Source organism: Periplaneta americana, chromosome 9, assembly GCF_040183065.1.
Source record: "Periplaneta americana isolate PAMFEO1 chromosome 9, P.americana_PAMFEO1_priV1, whole genome shotgun sequence".
NCBI classification, from domain to species: Eukaryota; Metazoa; Arthropoda; class Insecta; order Blattodea; family Blattidae; genus Periplaneta; species Periplaneta americana.
Window position 1 is genome coordinate 17,694,042 of NC_091125.1, and position 24,485 is coordinate 17,718,526.

A 24,485-nucleotide genomic window follows, 5' to 3' on the forward strand; every position below is an offset into this window, starting at 1 on the left:
TTCATTATATATAATGGGCACTATTTAACAGAGACATAGACAACTACAAGCGTGTACCACACAAGAAGGATTTCAAACAACTAACTGCTAATGAAAAAACGAATCGATAATGCACAGAATCTGTTATAAGTTACTTGTGATTGACCACAAAAAAAGATATTTAGAAAAGTATTGTAATTTGAATTTCTGGATCTGATTCGCCTGGATTTTAAAATAGGCGGAGTGTAAAATTTCTTATCTGAAAAAAACAGAAATAAAAAGAAATAACACAGAAACAAGTAAAGATGCAATTTGGCACGTTCTATTTTGGTGTACGACGTACAGTACGTGCCCATTTCCCATTTCAATGTGCAGACTGGGTGTCGGCAAAACTATTAAGAAAGTCATAAATACATGAAAAGATTCAGTACTTTGGTCCTCTGTTATGAATTCAGGTGGTCCTTGGCTAGGTTACAGGTGCTGTGCCAAATGTGCAGGAAAAGGCGGCGAGAAATCCCGCGTTCATAGTGCTTTAAATCCCTCTTTTGTTACTGAGAGTAGAGTGGGAAGTTGGTAGACGGGTAGGGTAATAAATTTCATAAAATGTCAGTACTGGGAGAAAAAGTGAAAGGTGATTGCCATGTGTCATTTCCAAACTCTGAGATTTTCAGCTATAGTGTGATATGGAATTCGTTTGAATTTTATTTTTTCTTCTGTCTTTTTCGAAGGACCACAAGGGCAGACCTCGAGGACCACAGGTGGTCCGCGGACCACAGGTGGTCCGCGGACCATAGTTTGAGAAACGCTGCTAATACATTACAAGTGTATTGAGCTGTAACTAATAATTATTAGTCACAAAGATTTCTTGTACATTTGTATTTTATTACTCCATACTTACAACAGAAGAGTTGTAACTTTATATTCCACAATACTATACAAGAACTTTTACTAATAATAATAATGTATTAAACCATACACCATACTAATATGGTGTATAATACAATTTTGTGCTGTACATTACTATGAATCTTCATTTGCCACCTGTAACATAAGAGTGCTGAAAGCATCAAGCACACTTCTCACTTCTCCCTATCCACTTTCTAACCCACACTTTTCTTTTCCGTTTCTTATTATTTTTTTTATTTTTTCACTTTTATTAAAGGGAGTCGTCAAGCTCTATCTCACTACTTAATGTTGTTGTTATGTAATGCCGGGCTTTGGCAACGAAGCCATTAGAGTTCTTACTCTCCAATATTTCTTTGTGGTGGATCCATCAGGTAGAACTTCACAGGTTATGAGATGATCTTCAGTCATTTCTTCTTCTTTGTTGCATAGAGGGCAATTTGGATTTGTGTAAATTCCTATTTTATTCAAGTGTTTGGCCAAATAATCATGTTCTGTAAGCAGTCTGAATTTTGCTACTGCAGATTTACGTGGGATTTCTGGAATAATTTCTGTTTTTTTTATTAAATTCTCCATTTTTTATCTTTGGCTTTGGTACATAGTGCTTGGTTTTGCTTGATTTTATATTTATTTTTAATTAGTCTTTTGATGGATGTAAAAGGTAGGCTTGTATTTGTATTCTGAATTAAACTGGATCCTTTTTTGGCAAGAAAGTCAGCAGTTTCATTTCCAGCAATTCCCCAATGTGCAGGTATCCATTGCAATTGAATTCTTTTCTGTAGTTTTTGAAGTTGTTGGATCATTTTGTGACATTCTTTAATTTGGATCGACATCATTTTATATGAATTTATTGCATATAATGCTGCTTTAGAATCAGAGAGAATGACAGCATTTTGAAATTTATCTATTCTGTATAGTAGGTGTTGGAGTGAGATATGAATAGCCATTATTTCCGCATCAAAATTTGTTGTATGATGTCCTGCTGGTTGATAAAATGAGAATAACGCATACATAATTCCTGATCCTGAGTTGTTATCGATAGTAGACTCTTCTGTGTAGATATGTAACCATTCTTCTGGTGGGTATCTATTGTTCACAGCTTCTAATGCCAGCGCTTTTAGTACAGGTTTGGAAGTTTCAGATTTTGTAACTGGTTCTTCTAAATCTATTTGAATGTTAATTGGTTCGAAGGTTAGAGGGTTTTCTCTGCTTAAAATGTTTTCTTTAGATTTAGGGAGATTCAATTCTGTTTTTATTTCCGTGACTTTGGACAGGAAACTTATTTGTGTTTTCAACTTGGTTGGTTGTAACAGTCTTTTTTCCCATTTTGTTGTTGTTAACCGTAGCATTTTTTCATGGTGTGTTAGTGCCTGCTCCTCTAGAGTTAGACATATTGGAGGGTTCTGGGTTAGGGCTTGCATTGCCGTGATTGGGGTTGATTTTGCTGCACCAGTTATTAATCGCAGGGTCTGATTTTGGCATACTTCTAGTCGATTCAGGTTGAAATTATTTGCTGTAATTAATACCTCCGCATTGTAGAGAAGTACTGGCTTGATGAATGTTTTGTACGTGATGTTCAAAGTCTGCCGATTACTACCCCACTTGGCTCCAGCTAATTCCTTTAAAATTGGAAGTCTTTTTGTTGATTTGTTTACTACTGCTTCAATATGATTTTTCCAAGATGATTTTGAATCAAAAATTGTCCCTAAATATTTCGTTTCATATGTTTGTCTCAGGTTTGTTTTCTTGAACTGTAGATTTAGTTTTGGGATTTTTTTCTTCAGAGTAAATATTTCAAACGTTGTTTTATCAGTATTTATGGTCATCAAATTGTTGTCAGTCCACTTTTCTAATAGGATCAGAGCCTTTTCCATTGAAGTTTTGGATTTGACTATTTGTGGAGAAGATGTCCACTTGACCATGTCATCTGCAAAAAGAGCTGTCTTTATTTCTGCACTTGAAACAGCTGGGGGGAGATCATTGATGTAGATGTTAAACAAGGTTGTACTCAGTACTGCACCTTGTGGGAGGCCCATTTTTATTTGTCGGAATTTGGAAGTGCTGTCATTGTATTTTGTAGCACAGAAACGCTGGGAAAGGAAGTGAGTGATCCAGTTTAGCATGTTGTTTTGAATGCCTATTTTTGTGAGTTTTTCAAGTAGTTTATACCTCCATACTGAATCGTATGCTTTTTCAAAATCAATGAAAACTGATAGCGTAACTTGATTTTTGTTGAAAGATTCTTTGACATCTTGGGAGAGCTGAATTGTATTTTCTTTGGTAGATAGGTGTTGTCTGAATCCTGTTTGTGCTGTTGTTAGTATGTTATTACTTTCTAAGAACCAATTTAACCTCGCTGAAATCATACGTTCTGCTGTTGTTGCAATGACACTTGTTAAAGAAATTGGTCTGTAATTATTTATATCATCACCTGTATTGCCTTTTTTTTAGAATAGGGATAATTATTGCTTTTTTCCACTCTGTAGGTACAGTAGAAGTCCATGATATGTTACATAATTTCAGTAGTGCATTTCTTCCCTTTTGTCCAAGGTGTTTCAGAAATTCTGCATGCATTATATCAGATCCAGGAGATTTTTTATCTTTTAACTCATGGATTGCAGAATCTAGTTCTCTTATGGTGAATTCTTTGCGGAATATATCGTTTGTTTGTTCTTGACACTTCTTAAATTTTTTGAGATCTTTTTTGATCTGCCTTTGCTTCTTTTTAGCTTCAGGAGAAAGTTTATGTTGAGAGCTATAATGCTTATTAAAGGCTTCGGCAGTAGAGCTGCTGGAAGTGAACGTTTTCCCATTAAATTTGAGTGGTTCTTTCCTCGTTTCTCTTTGACATGTGATTTTATTTACATATCTGTATATTTTTTTTGCATCTTTTCTATAATCAGCTTTTTCGATAAATTCACTGAATGCATTTTTCTTGGCTACATAGATTTCTTTTTTAAACTTTGCTGCCTTTCTTTGCCATTCTTGTGTATCTATTGGGTTGTTGGACAATTCTGTTTTTTTCCTTGCTATGTCCCTTTCTTTTTTTAACTTTGATAGATCTGCATTCCAAAAGGGTTTATAGTTTTTAATTTGTCCTCTTGGAATCCAATTTTTTGCTGCTTCGAGAATTATGTTTGAGATTGTATTGTTGAGTTTATCTGTACATACTTCGTATTCAATGGAGTATAATTTTTGTTCGGTCTCTTCTGTAAATTTTGCCCAATTAGCTTTTCTAAAATTCCAAGAGTATTTTGGTTTTGGTTTGTTATTATTTTGTTTGTTCTAATGTATTATGGATGCAATAACTGCTCTATGATCTGATCCTAGGTCTTCACTGATTTCACGTGTAGTCTTATCTTGCAAATTTGATGATACTAACAGGAGGTCTGGGTTTGTACACTGACCATTATAATGTAAGTATGTAGGACAATCGTCGTTCCTGTAAATAAGTTCTAAAGTGCTTGAATTTAATAGATCTTCAATAGTTTTGCCACTAGCATTATAGTCTTTGTATCCCCATTTAGGTGAATGACCATTAAAATCGCCAATCAAAATCGTTTTTCGGTGTATATTTATTATATCCAGACAAGGGTTGTTATTAGGTGGATTGTATATTCCATATATGGTGTAATGTGAATTTCCTTTCCAGATTTCAATTTGGATAATTTCTACTTTGTCTTCTTGTTGCATTTCCTTTATAACTTTAAATTTTGATAAAATGTTTATTCTAACACCTGCAAGAATTCCACTAGCTACTTGACGTGATTTGGGGAGAATATGTTGTTGTTTTCTAATGCCAGGCATTTGACAATAAAGTCATTTGACCTCTTGCACTCCAATATTTTTCAAAGATATTATCATGACCAGTCAATGAAGCACAGATTTTGAGGTGTTCCGAATCCATTTCTTGGTTTGAGTTGCATTGAGGAGAATATATATATATATATATATATATATATATATATATATATATATATATTGAATCCAGAAATTTGAAAGTATTTCAGTTGATCTCTTGATACATTTGCTTCTTGTATAATAAATACATCTATCCCTTTTTCTTCTATGATTGTTTGTAGTTCGGCTTTTTTGCTCTGTGTAAGTCCTCCTGCGTTCCATTGGAGAATTTTAAGGATGTTCTGTAAATGACGTCCTGCAGATGTCCCCGCCCGAGATCCGAATGGGGGACTATTTTACCTCCGGAAAACTTATCTGAAGCATTTGCCATTAGGTTAATTAGCATAAGTGTAACCGTTTTTTAAGGGGATAGGCTGGTCAATTTTGTAATTTCCACATTTTTACATTTAGAATTGTGAAACTTTCACAGCATGTACTTCATATTCACACAATACCCACAATATACTAATAAATTGTTATTAACATTTAATAATTGTTGCAAAGAAAGAAAAATAACATTATGAGGATATATTAATTTTTTTAATAACTCTGGAAGTATTCTAGATAAATTCATGAATCTTTTTTTAAAGTGAAGCTGGTATCATGATCTACATTTGTGGGTATTTTTATTTTCCTAGGACGCATTTTACTACTTCAAAATGCTGCCTAAATGAATTATAATAAAAAATGTTGCACAATTATAAACAAATAATTGATTATCATCCTGATATCATTCAGATTACATTCATCATCCCCCCAAATGCAGATAATATAATGATGAACATATGCTAAAAATGTCAGCTCTTTATCTCTAATAGTTTCAGAATTATTCAATAGTGAAGTTCATAAATATAGAAAAATATGATTATTGAGAAAACTGAAGTGTTTTTTTATACAGTAACTGATTCTTTTTTAAACTTACCGATCTTCTGTTGGCCTAAAATCCTCCAGCACTGTATGTGGTACCTTCCTTTTCTGTTTTCTTTTGTTCAACTCTCAGTTTAGCTGATCTGACAATCTGCCTATACTTCTTATATTTTCAGTGGTGCGAGTCATGTACAGCTTAGTTCTTCTTTCGTCTCTTCTCCTAGCTATATCTATGGTGTTTCTACCTGGTGACAGGCCACTTTCTTTCTGTAGTCGTACAACCGTACAGTATAATCCAGAATTATATTCTGCCACTGCCTTTCGAACAGCTAATTCAATTCGGTGTCTATGAAGAAATGTAGTCTTAGGACACTTTGACCAAATTATGTTGTATATCGACTCGTTTGAATTTTGAGTTCTTCCTTCCACACATCTTCCAAGAAGAGATTCATGTGCTAGTCTACTATAGAGAGGAATAACTGCTTTTAGTACATTTTTATTGATTGGTGTATGTATACAGTCACCATGTTTTCCAGGGTTCTCACCCTTTGCAATCACCCTATTGTAAAAACACCAACTTTCTTCACCTGTTGGACACTTTATATGCCGGGGTTCATCATCTGTAGAGGAGCAGTGGTATAATGTAGCATATATATTAGACTTCATAGCCTGCACATTGCCTAGATTTTGGACTATACTACTTCTATAGTAACGCTGTAACATTTCTATAGTTTTGGATTTCAGACTACCTTTTGTCACCCCACCAAGTGTTATACCCATCTTACTACTTTCTTCAATCCAGTACCTAATCTTTTGGCAACACGGTTCACAGTGCAGACATTTATATAGCAGCTGATTTGGCGGGTAAAAAGTCATTGCACACAATTGAGTGTTACATCAAAATTTACAGAAAGAATTAGGGTATCCAGATAAAATACAAAAAAATAATTGTATTTTTCATGAAAATTCATCAAAAATTGACCAGCCTATCCCCTTAAGTGGGCACCAATTTTTTGTTTGTAATGGTGGTTACATCACCCACTCACGTAAACCCCCAGTATGACTGGAGGGCCACACCTGTCGTTGGTTAATGGGTCCATCGGACCTGGCCGGGAGGAGTTTTAGAGTCCACCGACCTTTCTCACAAGCACCACTTGTGGAACATTTCTACGCCGTGGCAGGCCAGCGTAAGAGATGAAATAGCATTTCCTCTATTTCTGATGTTGTGGTTATACCGCCAATACTCGGTCCCCAGAGCCTCATCTGTAAAAGCAGGTTGCACCACGAGCAGGTTGAGGTTGGGTTTTGGATAGGAGAGGTTTATGGAATGCACTTCACTGTCCCTTGCAACCTAGTTGTTGCTCTAATTGTTTGGGAATGAAACATCAGATTCACTAATGTTAAAACAGCAATATTAATAACCAGTTATCTCAGAACATACTAGGTATAGAAATGTGTCAATTTTACAGGATGTTTATGCATTCCTTCTGAGTACACTGATTCGTTTTGATGATAAAATATCTAATAGAAAAACAAAATTTTTTACCAACTTCTAAAATTAAAAACAAGAATTAAGGACCGTTTCTGCAAAACTTGCTAACTGAAAAAACTAAATTTTACAGAAGAAAGCAAGTTTTGGAAAAACGATCACACTTTGACACATTACAATGAAGAGAAATAATCAAATTTTACTAAGAAGCCTTTAACATCATGTAGAGGCCTGCCATCAAAATCTCAATTTTGCAGTTAGCAAGTTTTGCAAAAACAGTCCTCAATTAGACATTTTATTTATTCTTAATAAACTATTACAGCAAACTCAATCAAAGGAATTCCATATCATCACACTGTTACCTGTAAAAATTTCATGCAGACAGATCTAATAGATTCTGAGAAAACGGGTCATTTATGTTGAAAAATGTAGTTTTAAGTAAATCATGCTTAAAGTAAAAATTTCTATAAAAATTTACCTATTACAGAAAAAAATGTTTTACAACCCTTCTGGTTGGTGGTCCTTGTGTTCTTCTCTATCCTGCTCACCTAATACTGCCCTCCTTCTCTTGGATCTTGCCTCTTTGGTTGTGTTTGTTACCATTATCTCATTCGCAATGTGTCCAAGTTCTCCATGTTTTTCGAGGTTATATCCTATTTGAATACCTAGATCCTTCAACGCCTGTATTCTTGCAATGTATCCATCATTAAATGTGAGTACAGCATCTAGTATACTAAGTTCCAATGTTGACATACCAACAGACACATTTTTGGAACTCAGTGCCAAACAACATTATTAAATTATTCATTAGTATTATGAGTTCTTCATCAGAATGGGCAAAATTTTGAAACACAGGCTTTATGAAGCATTAATTTTACTATAAAACAAGCCAAACCACAGCCTTCTAAGACAATTACTTCCTGAGATAATAATTTTTTTTTGTGAAAAGTGGTAAATTTTTTCTCTAAAACACAAATACACTAATATTTTTAAAAAATATGTTTAAAATAGTAAATATTAGAATATTTTAATAAACCGAACACCAAATTAAGCAGAATGAATCATACTTACTTATTGGCTTTTAAGGAACCCGAAGGTTCATTGCCGCCCTCACATAAGCCCGCCATTGGTCCTTATCCTGAGCAAGATTAATCCAGTCTTTATCATCATATCCCTCCTCCCTCAAATCCATTTTAATATCTTCCCATCTACGTCTCGGGCTTCCCAAAGGTCTTTTTCCCTCCGGCCTCCCAACTAACACTCTATATGCATTTCTGGATTTGCCCATATGTGCTACATCCCCTGCCCATCTCAAACGTCTGGATTTAATGTTCCTAATTATGTCAGGTGAAGAATACAATGCGTTAAAATGTTAATTTTTTTTCTCCTTAATTTAATAATTCTGGCCATGGCTTCAACCATTCCCACTTCTAACGTTTTTTATGACAGTATGGTCTCATTCTGAATCTCATGTAAACACTTCCCATCATGGGAGTGAACTATAGCAACTCTCATGAGAGAACTGTCACTGTGTAAAAGAGGCTTTAATCTATGTAGTGTAAAGTAGGTTCACTTTGTGTTTCTCAATGTACCCTAACTGACAACTCAAGTAGTGTTAGCTACCAGGGATTTCTCAGTTATTTGTTCTATAGACCATTTACCACAGAAATCCCATGGCAGTGGTCTTCTGGAAAATGATAGGTACAATGTAATAGATTTCCATTGATTTGTGCAATAGCCATAAGGATTATTGTGTCAATTATGAAACAATTGTGAACTGACAGCACAGGAAAAGAGAATATTCTGGTAAAACTTAATCCGACATCATCATGGTCCTTATAAATTTTACTCAGACTTGCCTGTATTGGAAAGTCTGTGCTCTAGTTGTTTGGGAATGAAACATCAGATTCATCTCATCTCCTGAAAAGAAGATTCTGAAATGTTGTACCTTTCAGCCATAATAATTCCAAGCTATAGGTGTAACTTGGTGCTTAGTATTTTTGAATAGGGATTGGATTTCTGTAACATGTCATATTTTTATAAGCTTAAGTTAAATTAAACATATTGCCCATTGTGCAACTCAAACCAAGAAATGGATTCGGAACACCTCAGAATCTGTGCTCCAGTGGCTAGTCATGATAATATCTTTGAAAAATATTGGAGTGCAAGAGATCAAATGACTTTATTGTCAAACTATAACAAACTATTAACATCATGAGCAGGTTTACCTTTTTTGTGAATTGGTACAATGATTGCTTTTTTCCAAGCTGCAGGAACTGAGGTGTTCCGTGATAAATTGAAAATGGATAAAAGTACAGACTTGTTAGAATATTTGTAATATATGTTTTGTATTAGTTCAAGCATTAACATTGAAAAAAATTAAGAATTGAAGTGAATATTTGTAATCACTTGTGGTGCTCCACTACTGTTTTTTAAATATAATGATGCTCATTACCTGTATTGTTATAAAATATATTTTATGGTATGGTAGCATTTAAAATACTTTTCACTGAGCTCCATGGTCACAAACTTTACATGAATTTCTTTATAGAAGGGTAAAAGATATGAGAGAAGAATAGACATCTTAGCTTCCATGTAAAAATAACATTTCGGAAGAGTTTAACATATTACTTGACTTTTTATGCTTCTAAAGCACACATATGTCTTTGTAACTGTGGTATAGTGTCCTTCTCCCTGCCGAGGACATGACAGGATACAGAACATGATGACATAATAAGTAAGCTCTGAACTGTCTCGGGATTTAACAATAGCAAATAAAACGCTAATGAACTTGTACTAATAATGGCTACTTTAATAACATAGAAGTCAATCTTAAGAATATAGAAAGCAGTCCTTAATTTGTGTAACAATTAGGCAAGGTACATCTATCCTCCACCGACCAAGGGGATAACAACAACTTACTAGTAAAGCTAAACATAAAACAGTTCCTCCTGGCGATGAGGTAAAACCAATAAAAGAACAAGGGTGACTGCACAATAACTAACGTGGCCTAGAAATAAAGATACATAATAGTGAGATAAATAATATCCTGAAATGCCCCTTATATTACTAAACTTGTCTCACGAATGATTACCTGTGGCAGCAAAGACAACTGCTCGAAATGAATCATTTGATGCAATCTCTTATCTCAGGTGTAGCAGTCTAATTTTCACATCAATGCAATGTATCATTGTGACAGTATTAAGTTCAGCTATTGCTCAAGAACAGTGAATATGCACCCTCTCAGTACTGATCGATATAAGTGGCGAGAGTAGTGCACAGATAACACTATTTACTAGAATTGTATTAGTGGCACTGCTATTCTCGAAAACGAGAAATAATCTGCCTGTTAACATTACACCGACTACTACTAAATACTGCAATTCGTGACTCATACTAAAATACAAATTCCTTCTCTGAAACAATAATAAGTGGAGACAGAGGCTGTGATGCAATTTCTTGTTATCAACATTGTATCAACAACATTCACCTTAATCGGCTTAATCACTCGACAGTTCAAATTTTGAATATTGTAAACACATGATTTATTTAAGTTTGAATGCAGGACTATATAGCAATAGATACGAACAGTAGCAGCTGGTGGTCAAAATAATGAGTGTGCTACAATCTCTATATCGGCCTACTGTATACACTTACATGTATTTATCTTAATTTGAGACTCGCCTAGTGATGAATTACCCTAGTGTTAAACGTTAAACCCTCCATCTTGGACATTATACTCTTTTCTATTGACAGTATTGTAAGAACAGTGAGCGATCCTGGGACATAGTGTTCCTTAAAAATCATCTTTCTGGCTCAGCAGTGGTCATTGGTGTTGTACCAAAAATATTTAACAACTTCGTTACTTCACAGAATGGATCCTGTGAATTGTTGGAGGCTATGTTATGTATTGTAACAATTGAACAGCTCCATCTATATTTCGGAAGTCGAGTCTTCCATATAGAACCCCAAGTTGTGTCTTTAATAATCTTTTGTTCAGTACAGTATAGCTGTTGACAGCAACTTCAAGTTCGCGTTCAGGAAAATTATGCAAAAAATTTGCTGTTTAACAATTTTGTTGAGTCTAGGTAGCTTAAAGACTGGAAACGATGAGTAGTTTCCTGAATTATATGGTCACATACTTCCTTGGCTTCAATTTTCGGATTCCATTTTCCGTCGCTTGCTGACTGATTCAGGAGGAAACTCAAAAAACTGGTAGATGGCAGCAGCAGTCGGACACTTGATTACCAAATACATTGTACATAGTTCCGAGTTCTTCCACAAACAAGCATTCTTTCGTTATGCTTTACTTTTGCAATCTCCAAGCTGTGTTGTGCTGAAGCTGACTACAGCACTTACCCGCGTAAAAATAGCCAATCAGAGCAGTGAATTCAGCTTCGCACATGCGCAATAATTATCTACATTCTCATGTAAGTTCTGAGTAGCACAACGTACCGCCTGAGGCACCAAAGAACGAAGAGCGAAGACTAAACACTCTATAACGCGTCATGAACATAACCATGGGAAATTGTCAAATGGCAGATTAAACACTATGGCATTGCAAATACATTATTTAAGCAAAAATTATCATTGTACTGTAGCACATAAGGACGGGCCGCCCCTGGATACGAACTAATTTATTAGCTATCGGAACACATTACATTAATGATATAAATAAACTGAAATATTATAACTATACTTGTTTTTTTGAAAGATGGGACATGACAGGAGCGTTGCGATTGGAAAAACAACTGAATGTCACGTAGCGTGGTAGGCCTGTTGCTATGGTAACAACGGTTGAGTTGCCAAACTTACCATTCTCACATGGCGAGTGCTTAATAGCTCTCTTGGCGACATTTATTGTGCACACAATGCTAGCATTGGTACATTTCGTGTTTGATTCTCTGTCGCTTTTTGTATTGTTTTCTTACCTTCGCGTCAATTGTCAATGAATGTTTTAACGTCAGTTATCTTAACATCAATTGCTAGCTTCCAACAGCTGGCAGCATGGTAGTCCATATTGGCAACATAGCACTGTAGTTCCAAGCTCGGCCGCTTAACTGTCATATCCCATCTCTCAAAAAAACAAGTATAGAGCCCTGATGTTTGGCAAAATGCCTTTTTTACTGGGTGGAAGTAAATCATTATTTCCATAGATCTAAATGTGATTTGGAGTAAATCAAAGTGATAGTCAATTTTTATTTTGCCTTTTTAAAGTGATTCTTGCTAACAGATGCCTTTTTTTTTGTCATTTTAAAGCAATATTTCTTGTTTATTTGCAATTTTCTAATTAATTGTAATGGGTATGAAATTTAAGCATTTGAAACAATGACTAACTTTACTAACAATAGTAAATAAAAGTAATTTATTTTGGTGCTTAATCTGCTAATAATCGTGCTTTAATAATGTTGGTCTAATGTGAATAATGATCGACAATCCACATTTACAAATATAATATAGTCATGTCTTCACGATACCCACAATCAGCTTTATAATTTTAAATATGAAGCTCGTTCTCATAGAAGCTGTCACGTAGCATTTCCAATTGTTTGCTTTCATATTTTCAAATCTTACTGTTACAATTTTGTGCTACACGTGTTTATTATTGTAGGAAAAGGAAATTTGAGTGAGGAACAGTCAGTTATTGTCAGGTGACAGAAGGTATAAGATCTGTTAGCAAGAATGCCTAAAATCAGTAAACCATTGAAAAGCAAACTTCTTGCTTACGTTAGTGAATTTGGTGCCCATGTGTTTTCAACTAATGGAACAGTTTTGTTGTGTAAGGTTTGTAAAAAGACAATTAATCATGGAAAAAAGTCTTTTATAAGTCAACATGTGTCACCTACGAAGTAAATATGCGAGTTATGTTGATATAATTTAAATTTATTGCTAAAATATATTATGCCTTTTTAAAATTCATAATGCCTTTTTCAAAGATTATTGTGCATCTTTTTACGTTTTATTGCCTTTTTTGCCTGCCTATTTTAACTGTTATAAATTCCTAAATATCCGGGCTCTAGTGAAAGTAATAATTGACATTACAAGTGGCTCTGGTATCAATATATTAATTTTATTGTTATATTGGTACCAAGTGCAGGAGAGCATGTGATTATATGTGCTGATACAACATTCGTGCTAATAACGCTTTGAAGTGGAATGTACATGCCCTCCCTCTTGCTCCGCACAGTCCCTGCAGTGCCTACATACAGATGTCAACAAACGACAGTGCGCTCACTGGACAGCGATGAAGAAATTTCAAACAACCAATACGAATTAAGTCAGCATATAATCAAACACAGTCAGACTTATAACTTGCACTGTCAAGCATTACTTGCGGACCACACCAGCCACTGAAAAATATCCACGAGTCCAAGGAAGAGTCACCAAGGCAGCTCCAGCAGACTGAAAACCCGTGTAACACAGGCGAAGCTATAGTGCTGTACAGCTACACATCTCGTCGACTCGGTGGACAAACAACCACCACTGTTGTCAGACACCAAATTCTTGGCTGCACATCTCAGATCACTCTCCCATGATGCACCACCACTCCAGTCGAATGCTGCCCGACAGTCACTTCCAATGGATGATGTCCGAAAAACAGGAGTAGGGATTTTAACTGACAAATTTGAAAAAGCACCCATAGTAGAAAAATCACACAAGACACTGGCTATCCAACATGCAAAATTCGCGGGTACTCGTGTAAAGGGGGTTAAGTCAAATTATAAGATATGTAAACTTCTCTCCTTTGGTACTGAACAAAACCCCTTTGTCACAAAATACAGAGCACTGTAACTGCATCTTGGATGGAAGCATGATTTAACAGAAGTAATCATGGAGGGTTCAAATCTTTACTTATCCCATTTTAGCCAATTCATACTTAATCCCCTTTACACAAGCACCCGCGAATTACTACCCTCATTTGAGGTGCCAATTGATATAATCAAAAGCAAAGATGATAAGCCACTAGGACTGCCATCTATGTAAAAGAAAGAAAACGAACAGAAATATATGAAAATGAAATACGAGCGAAATAGAAACAAAGTGGCATTAGAATACATCACATAACATATCATAAATTTAAACTGATGACACTGGTTCCACTTGTTGAATTTAATTTGAAGGACTTCAGTATTCATTAGGAAGTGATATGTTATTTCACTTAGAGAACTCAATGGTGATTTCATTGTTAATGGCTAATATGAATTATTACTTACTTACTTATGGCTTTTAAGGAACCCGGAGGTTCATTGCCACCCTCACATAAGCCCGCCATCAGTCCCTATCCTGAGCAAGATTAATTCAGTCTCTACCATCATATCCCACCTCCCTCAAATCCATTTTAATATTATCCTCTCATCTATGTCTCAGCCTCCCCAAAGGTCTTTTTCCCTCCGGCCTTCCAATTAACACTCTATATGAATTTCTGAATTCGCCCATACATGCTACATGCCCTGTCCATGTGAAACGTCTGGATTTAACGTTCCTAATTATGTCAGGTGCGTTGTATAAGTTTCTCCATTCTCCTGTAACTTCATCCGTCTTAGCCCAAATGTTTTCCTAAGCACCTTATTCTCAAACACCTTTAACCTCTGCAAATCTAGTACATTACTGTAGGTACATTAAGAGAAAACCACAATTTCAAGTCGCACAGAGTTTGTGAGAGTTTCTGGCGTCTTGTCAGCCCACTCGAGTTATTATGTGGCCTCCAGATGTGGAGGGTAGCTGCGAATATATTGAATAAGCAGTCGTGGACAGCCGATAAGGAGTGGTCCTCCAGCTAGGAGTGGGGCGAAGGGCTACAACCCATTACCATAAAAAACAGCTTGTTACGAAACCATACAATAAGCTTCGGAATATGAATTATTACTATTGTAAAATACACACTTTTAACCTTTTTTTCTGACATTTCTGTAAATGTTGTGTGTGAACATGTGAGCCAAATCCCATTCTGTAACTACATTGCATACCAAAGTTAAAAGAGGACAAAGTTATGCAATGTGTTTACCGCATAAACTTTTTAAACCTGCATCAGAGTATGTAACCTGGAACCTACCAGCATTCTATCAGTTAGGTTGTGGTGCAAACATGGAAGAACGTAGTTACAGCAGCAAGTGTTGTTCTACACATATTCAACTATTATATTAACACAACAGAGAAATGTAAACATTTTAACATAACAGAATACTGGTTTACTAATAGCTGTAGGTAGGTAAAAGGGGGGAAAAAGTATATTTACTTAAAGTTACAAAGACTAATTATAAAATCATTACGGTCAATAATATTACCTACAATCTGATTTACTTCTTCCACCTATCCATTAAGGCAAGTTGTTGTTCTTTCTTTTCTTATAAACCCAATATACTACATTTTCAACACTGCTGGGGGCAGGCATTACATTATCGTCACAGTCAAATCTCATTAGGTATTTAGTAGTATTGCTGATGTCTTCCAGAGCTAACAGAAAAGTTGTTGGGGACTCATTGTTTGCTTTATTTCCCTCGTCCTTTTCTTCTTTTTCAGATGCATCAAATGCTAGATTTCTTTCTAACATTAATTGTTCCATGATTTGAACTTCACATGTTACATATTTTTCATATGACACACTAGCTTCTAATTGATAACATTTGTCTTCTGTCGTGTTAATTCTGTTACACTTTCAATCCCGAGAGATCCACTTCCATCCACAGATAACCACTCTACTTATGAGAACAGTTAGACATTATTGAATCTGTGATTGCTTTCCAAGCCTCTGCAATGAAATGCAGAACATCCAGAACATTTACCTTAATCATGAATCGACTTGTTAGTTGCACACATTGGTTTTCTCACAAGATTCTTGCGGTAATAATGTTTAAATGACATGATTATATTTTGTTCAGTGTAGAGTAATCAGTAATTATGTCCACCGCTATGCAGTAACGATTAGCCTGCTATTGCTAATTACAGACCCATATCATTATTAACAACATTTTCAAAAGTGTTTGAGAAAGTTATGTATAATAGATTATATCATTACCTGGAGTCCAACAATATATTAGTTTTAGAACAGTTTGGATTTAGAAAACAAAAATCGACAGAGAATGCTGCTTTTAGTTTGGTGGATGAAATACTAAATTCATTAAATTCGAAACTACATGTAGGTGGGATTTTTTGTGACTTGGCTAAAGCATTTGATTGTGTAGACCATAGTATATTAGTAAAAAAATTGAAGTTTTATGGCATTAAAGATGAGATGTTGGGTTGGTTTACATCGTACTTATCAAATAGAAAACAAAAAGTAGAAATAAATGTACCAAATAGTCATAAAGTTACTTATTCAGAATTTAGAAATATTAAACATGGTGTTCCGCAGGGGTCAATTTTAGGTCCATTGTTGTTTCTAGTTTATATTAATGATTTAGCCTTGCCCATAAACAATTTATCTAAAGTAATTTTATTTGCAGATGATACAAGTGTAATTATTTCAAGCAAGCAATATGATCATTTTATAAACACTTCTAATACAGTGCTGAATCTAATTAATGAATGGTTCCATGCAAATAAACTAGCACTTAATGTTGATAAAACCAGTGCAGTCAAATTTAGTACACACAATAGTGCTCAGGTTTCCTACACTATTCGATTAAATGGAACTCATCTCAAAGAATCTATAAGCACAAAGTTTCTTGGTTTAGAATTGGATAATCACTTGAACTGGAAAACGCATATAGAATGTATTACTCGTAAATTGAGCTCTGCCTGTTATGCATTAAGATCCTTATCTACTATTGGTGATATAAACTTACTTAAAATGTCATACTTTGCATATTTTCATTCTGTAATGAAATATGGATTAATATTCTGGGGTAACTCGTCTGAAGCTAAACACGTTTTTGTTTTACAAAAGAAAGCTATAAGAATAATGGCCGGTGTGCATAAAAGGACCTCATGTAAAAATATTTTCCGAAACTTAGAAATCGTGACTTTACCTTGTGAATACATTCTTTCCCTAATGATGCTGTATATTAAGAACCAAGATAAATTCAGTACTAATCAGGACATTCATCATTTTAATACAAGACATAAATCAGATCTTCATCTACCCTCTGTTAGTCTAAGCTGTTTTAAAAAAGGAGTTCGCTATTCATGTATAACAGTCTTCAATGCACTGCCTAATAATCTTAAAGATTTGAAGAACAACGAGAAAAGGTTCAGAAAAGAATTAACCAAATTTCTACATACTCATACCTTCTACACAATTGATGAATTGTTTATGCTTGTGAACTGAATTATTCTACTTAAATGACATGTACAATTTTATATAGCTCAACTAAAATATGTTTTTATATTGACTTAATCTGTTTACTATGTATTGTATTTTTTGTTTAGCATAACTGATGAATTGTATGTACTGAAAATTGAATAGTATACTGTATAGGTCAACTGATGAATTGTTTAAGCTTATAAATTGAATTAATCTACTTCATATGAATTGTATAGCTTAACGAAAATAAGTTTGTAAATTGAACTAATTTGATTGTATATGTTTGTATAGTTTGGCTGATGAATTGTATATGTTCTTAAAATGATTACTAGTCTGTGTAGCTCTACTGATGAATTGTATATAGACCTACTGTAAATTGAATGGTAATATGTATAGCTCAACTGATGAATTGTTTATGATTATAAATTGAATTAATCTACTTGATATTAATTGCACAAATTTGTATAGCTTAATGAAAGTATGCTACTTTGTATTGTATATATTTGTATAGTTTTGGCCGATGAATTGTATATGCTTTAAATTGAATAGTAATCTATATAGCTCTACTGATAAATTGTTTGTGTTTGTAATTTGAAGTAGTTTGCATGATATGTATTATCAATTTCTGTATATCACAACTGGTTGAATTGTTTATGCCTTAAATTTAATTAAATTGTTTTGTATTATAATATAGCTCAACTTATGAATGATCGTTTGCGTTTGTAAATTTAATAATCTGATTGGCTATGTATTGTATACTTTTAGTAGAGCCATCGATGTAGCTCAGTCGACAGACTCGCTGGGCTGCTGATCCGGAGCTGCGTTCGGGCTTGGGTTGGATCCCCCTTTGGACTTTGGTTTCTTCGGAGGTTTTCCCCAGCCGTGGGACTGAAGCCGGATGGTCTATGGCGAGTCCTTGGCATCAACCCCTTTGATTTGATTACCCCCTTTGATTTGATTACCTGGTTGGGTTTTTCCGAGGTTTCCCCCACCGAAAAGGCAAATGCCGGGTAATATTTTGGCGAATCCTCGGACCTCATCTCATCTCACTACATCTCGCCAAAATGTAAAAAAAATGTAAAAAAATTGTACAAAATTGTAAAAATTGTAGAAAATTACTAAATTGTAAAACTATAAAAATTTGTAAAAATTGTAATTGTAATATTGTAAAATGTTGACATGTTCCACATCTTAAAGCTTCATTGCTCATGTAAGATCTATGGAATAAAATAAATGAATAAAAATGAATGACCATGAAACGAGCAGGCCTGGGTTCAAATTTGGTTGGGACAAGTTACCTGGTTGGAGTTTTTCCATGTTTTCCTTCAACCACTTGAAGCAGAATTGCTGAGTAATTTTCGGTGTTGGACCTCGGACTCATTTCGCCTTCATTAGCAAAATTTCATTAATCACATTTAATAGCTACAGGTTGACCAGGAGGACATGGTTCCAGGATTCGCTTGCAGATGGCATCTGTCTGCAGGAGCTGCACATATCCCAGAGATGCCACATGGGTTTCAATCAGCAGACTGCAGTAGACAGAGGGAGTATAGCTCCCTTGGATAGATAGCGCTGTGGCTAATCGCGGAATGAATGTGTCCTTCTGGTTAAGGATGCAGCAGATTCATGCACGTGAATTGTAAACAGATGCTATTGATCTGAAGAGGCTGCAGAGGAACATCACAGGGAGGTGGAGGGGGACTCCTGCTCACATGGACTCCATCAGACCTGAATGCTGTGGCTGAATTGATAGGATGGCACCAAGCAGTGAATCACGTGCTTGTTGTCTGTTGCACCCATTCATCAATGTAGTCTACTGTTATTGAGTAAAAATGTACAATTTTTCTGAAAGGGCTTTCTGATATCAGACCTTCTTGTAGACTACTTTGACAAGTACTTTACTATTTATAAAGACCTCATCTTGTCTTGTCCTAAGCTTGAAAAGATTGTCTGTTTATTTTTTTCGTTTCAATAGCTGAGGCATCCTTATGCTCAATCATCAGTATACAGCTTTAGAAATTATTCTTTTTTTTTAGTTTTTAAGAAAATGAGGTAGGAAAATTTCTCTCTTTTGTTGAAGGAAATCACAAAGCATGCATGGACAATGTCATGTATCCAAGCTTAAGAAGCAAGACCTGAAGCGTTTATACATGTCATTGAAACGATTTAAAGCAGTCTTCAAAGAAAGTCTTCTGGTTTTGCTGTGGCCTAACACAGGGTTTAAGCTAGAAAATAAATAATTTTTGCAAAAATCCACAAATGAAAAATTATATTTGTGCAAATTGCGAAATGCTTGTGCAATATTATGAATAATTGTGCAGAAAGATAAAATTAATTAAGTATGCAGAAACAAAAAGTTACGTTAATTTGTTTATTGGAGTTTTATTACTTTTAATCCATCTTATCACAGTCTAGATACACTTATGCAAGTAAATCATTAGACATTCGTATGTTTAGAATCAATTACTGCTGAATTTATATCACATTAAAATACGTTATTTTATGGGCACTCTAAACATTGAAATTCTTTACTGGTAGGCCCTTCAAGATTTATTGTTAGCAGAGTGCTAACTCTTTTTACTGAAAGACTGTTTCTAATTCCAGTTTTGACAAGATTCATGCAACTAAATCCTTGCTCACAATTTTCGGTATGCCATGGAATTATATAAATCAATTAGAAAAAATTGTTCACTTGACTTACATTAATTGCACCAACTCTTTGAAATCAATTCCTGAACATCTATTGCTCAATCCTTTTTTGAATATTACCCATGCCATTAGCATTTCATTTAAATTCAGATAAGTTCAAACACATTTCTGATTTCATTTTCTCCATTACCATCCTCGTTTCTGAAGTCCAATGTGATTGTTGCATTTTTTGCACATAGACATTCAAAGCTTGTTGCGTTTTTAGAAGTAGCAAAATGCGACTGTCACTTAAACCCTGGCCTAACATAATTTTATATTCTCTTGTAAAAATTTCACAGACTGATTTTAAATTTTCCACTTTGACAGTAAACGAACGAAAGAATTGGAAAATTTTTCCTATAACAGTCTGAATGCCAACTGCCAAAATACGAGTATGTACACCAGTTCTGTACAGCATTGTGTATTATACTACTACTCCATTTATATTTGCCCATCCAGTTCTTTTTCATTTCTAAAATAAATTGTTTTTCTTTTTAAATCACCAAAATTGCTGTTTCTATTGTCTCCTGATATTCCTAATATTTTGTCTGAAATGTTACTCATTTCAACAATTTCCATAATGTGCTAAACCAGAATATCTGAAGTCTCTCTGTGTAAATTATATTGGTGAATTCTAATATTTCATTTTTAATATAAAAGTTTGGAGTTTTGCAGTACTTAACAATAACTGGCGACATTTTCTTGTCAATGTGGTGTTGTGTACCTCAATTTTCGATGCCCGTGCGTCCTACTTTAAATGGTTCAAACCTACCCGCGCAAACGACAGTCTCTGTTTTCTCTCTCTAACAAAGCAGGTTGGCTCGCTTTTCGCTCTTATGAGGGAGAAAGCAAAGATCATACGGCGACGAGTAACGTTGGCAGTAGAAATACCCCCAGGCACTGTGAAGTAACTACGTGTGGGTTAACACCTTATTGCACCGAGCCCTTCAATTGTATTCGGTATATATGCTATGCTGGATACAGATATGGGAAATTCCATTTTCAAACTATATTAACTGGGTTACATACCCCAGTCTGAAAAGCAGGCTACGCCACTGCATACTACAACTTATGAATTATTCATAAGCACAATGAAAAAACATTAAACACATTTTATTTATCTAATGATTTGTCATCAGACTTTTTTTTTTGTTAAGTTTATTTATACACGCTTTAACATTCACGGTCATCTCGCGTGTTTTAGTACCTGTGGGTATATAAGTAAGCCGCTTTTACTATTCCTGTTTCTATTGTTGTGTTGTAGATAGTTTGTGTGTAGGTAACCGACTCAAATTTTCGATTAATGTTTATGATATTGGTGATTGAGGTGATGATGAATCATGGTATGCAAATTTTCAATCCGGCCTTTGTGACTAAGTGAAACCATGAAAAACACCAGTCAGATTGGTCGGCCATGGGGTTTGAACCTGGGATCTCCTGAATGCGAGTCTCAAATGCTACTACCTGAGCCAACTCGTTCGGTAACATCAGACTTGTTCCACAAGTCATCTGATCTTCAGTTCAATGGACGAGCAGCCAACTTTTCTCCCAGCCTTCCAGACTATATCAGACTTACGTATGTAATCACTAACTATCGACCACTGTAACAGAGGCAGTTGTGACAACATTAAATAAGTGAAGCAGAATAATAATATGCGTAATTTCGTTATTCACGACTATTCAAGTCTTTTAAATTCGTTACTTTCGTTACCAATTGCTTAAATAGTTATTTTTAGTTACTTTTGTTAGCAGTAGATGGCCTGTTATTTTTGGACCTACCTGAACACAATGGTATTTTTAAGAATGATGAAAACTCTTATCAAAACTTTCTTTGAAAGAAAAGTAAAATCAGGTCATACGTCAGAGTTTAACAAGTGAAAGAAGCCTGTCCCTGAATGAGAGATCTCCAGGCAAAATTTACCCGTTGCTTGTCGTCGTCTATATTAAAATTCACTTCTATTCATCATCCTTAGCTATCATTTCACCATCAAGGTAATCTTTCAACATATGGCATATAAAGAGCTTCTCTGATAACGTGGCAACAATAGACTACAGAGTACATAAAAAATCTAAGCTACTGTATACACTAACACTAGCAGTTATATCTTCATATGTGCAGTAGGTTTTGGCACTTTTGATTACCAGCAGTTACAATAACTATCTCTTGAATCAGCAACTGTTTCATTTTACATTAAATTTCTGTTCATTACGACGTTAAAAATTCATACCTTCAGCTACAGTCTGTTTCAGAAGATGTTGATCCACTGAAAGAAAGCGATGTACATGGGCTGCTGCTTCCTCATAATCTTCATTTCGAAGAGCAGTCTGCACTCCGCCACTACACAGCTGAAGATCTGAACTCTGACACCCTGCTCTATAGAACACATGTAATTAAAACAATAATGCTTTATAGCATACAGTAATGCAACAGGATATTGTGAAAACCATTAAAAACTACACAATGAAAAATAATCATAAGATTTTACAGTAATATAACAGTATAGTGAGATAGAAGTCGCATTAAAAACTACACAAAATTTTTTCCTTCCCTTTTTAAATTTTCTTTCTCTTCCACCCATTCCATATTCCAACCTAACCTTGATGGTTACATTTGATTTTAACCACTCAAAGTAATTCAAGAAATAATGAACAAAATGTACATTAAATATTACTGCCAATATATAGAAAACTTCGATCTGTGATTATTACAAAAATAGCCCGTTATCACTATTATTTCAAAATGAAAAAAGATCATTAGCCATAATATCCAACTACTGAAGATAAGAAAGGAAATATGCTGACCTGCATAAATGAAATTTCAAGATGGAGGGAGCACTTTAGCGAAATGTTAAATTGTTCACCACCAAACAAGTTTATTAAATATCAAGCACAAAACAACGACCAAGATACTGAAGGCCCAGACTTGAGGGATATAAATCTGTTAAAAATTTAAAACAATAAACCTTATGAAAGGAAATTATCATATATTATTATCCCCATTCATAAAAAAGAGAGATGACAACTTTCAGAATTTTTATCATAGACAACTTTCAGAATTTCTATCACTGTGTAACGAAATATATGAGAAAGGCAAATGGCCTCAAGATTTCACGGAGACAGTGATGCTGCCAGTACCAAAGAAAAATAATGCCCAAAAATGTAATGAGTTCAGGACTATCAACTTGATATCGCACTTGGCAAAGATTCTCCTGCGAATACTAAATCGATGTTTATATTCTAAGAGGAAGGAAAGTTGAAAGAGGAAAAATTTGGCTTCAGGAAAGGAAAAGGTACGAGAGATGTAACTGGACTGCAATCAGCAAGATATATCTGGAAAAAAAAGTAAAGAAACGTATGTAATATCTGTAGTGGTAGAAAAGGCTTTTAATAAAGTGCACTAGAATAAATTTATGCAAATCGTGATGAAAAGTGGTGTGATTAGGAAAGAGAGGAGGCTATTAAGTGATCCTTATATGAAACAGCGAGTCAAAGTTAGACTAGGTCAAGAAATGTCATAGGGAAGTGCAGTAAGGACAAGAAAGCTCTTCATCACCTTCCTGTTTAACATCTACTTGGAGGATTTAGAGAAGAATTATTTTCAGAAGGGGTGATAGTAGGAGGAAGAATAAAGTGCATAAGATTTGCTGACGACATGGCGTTGTTAGTAGAAAAAGAAGATGATAATAAGGAATATGCTAATGGAGCTAAATGAGAGCTGAGAGCAGTATGGGATGAAGTTAACGAAGACCATGTTTACTGGTAGAAAAATAAAGGTGATAAATGTGCGAATTCGAAATGAGTCAGTAACACGTAGACAGCTTCAGATACTTGGTATAGGAACATGAGCTGTTGCCAGGAAGTCAAAAGGAGAATAGCAATGACAAAGGAAGTTTCTAATAGAAAAAGGAGCATTTTCTACGAAACTTTGAAAGAAGAACTATGAGACCAGTGAAGAGTTTTGTGTGGAATGTGACTTTGTATGAGACAGCAGACAAAATAAGAAATGAAGCAGTGCTAGAAAGAGTAGGTGAAGAAACAATAATGTTGAAACTGGACAGGAAATTAAAGAGAAATTGGCTACATCACACATGCACGCATGCACAGATATGTAATAAAAGGGTTTTAAAACAGTCCACATTCATTGACTTCCAATATACACTATTCTCTCTTTGTCCATAGATCTTTCAGCACTCTCCTACAGATGGGACCTCTCCAGCTCCTTCAGTATTGTCGTCATTTCTTCTCCCTCATCCATATTTAAACTGTTCGATAATCAGCTCTTATCCACCTTTCATACCATAGTCATCCCTTATCCATCCTTTATACATCTAAGAAATTCAAATTTTAAATCACTTATAACTTTAATCTCTCTGAATTCGCAAAAAGAAAATGTATTCTGTTTAAAATCATCACTCA

At 34.8% G+C, this 24,485-nt stretch overlaps 1 protein-coding gene across 6 annotated transcripts in view; it reads left to right on the forward strand.

Moving 5' to 3' along the window:
* LOC138705801 (uncharacterized) overlaps nucleotides 1-22,636 on the forward strand; it is a 109,898-nt gene extending 87,262 nt beyond the window's left edge. For 5 of the 6 annotated variants that reach the window (XM_069834443.1, XM_069834441.1, XM_069834445.1 and 2 more), the window contains one exon: nucleotides 22,310-22,636. In XM_069834443.1, coding sequence (XP_069690544.1) covers nucleotides 22,310-22,492 — 183 coding nt within the window. In that variant the 3' untranslated portion in view covers nucleotides 22,493-22,636. Of the gene's footprint in view, nucleotides 1-18,146; nucleotides 18,647-22,309 lie in introns of those variants that run through there. The other variant, XM_069834444.1, reaches the window with a different exon arrangement.
* The last annotated feature ends 1,849 nt before the right edge of the window (nucleotides 22,637-24,485 follow it).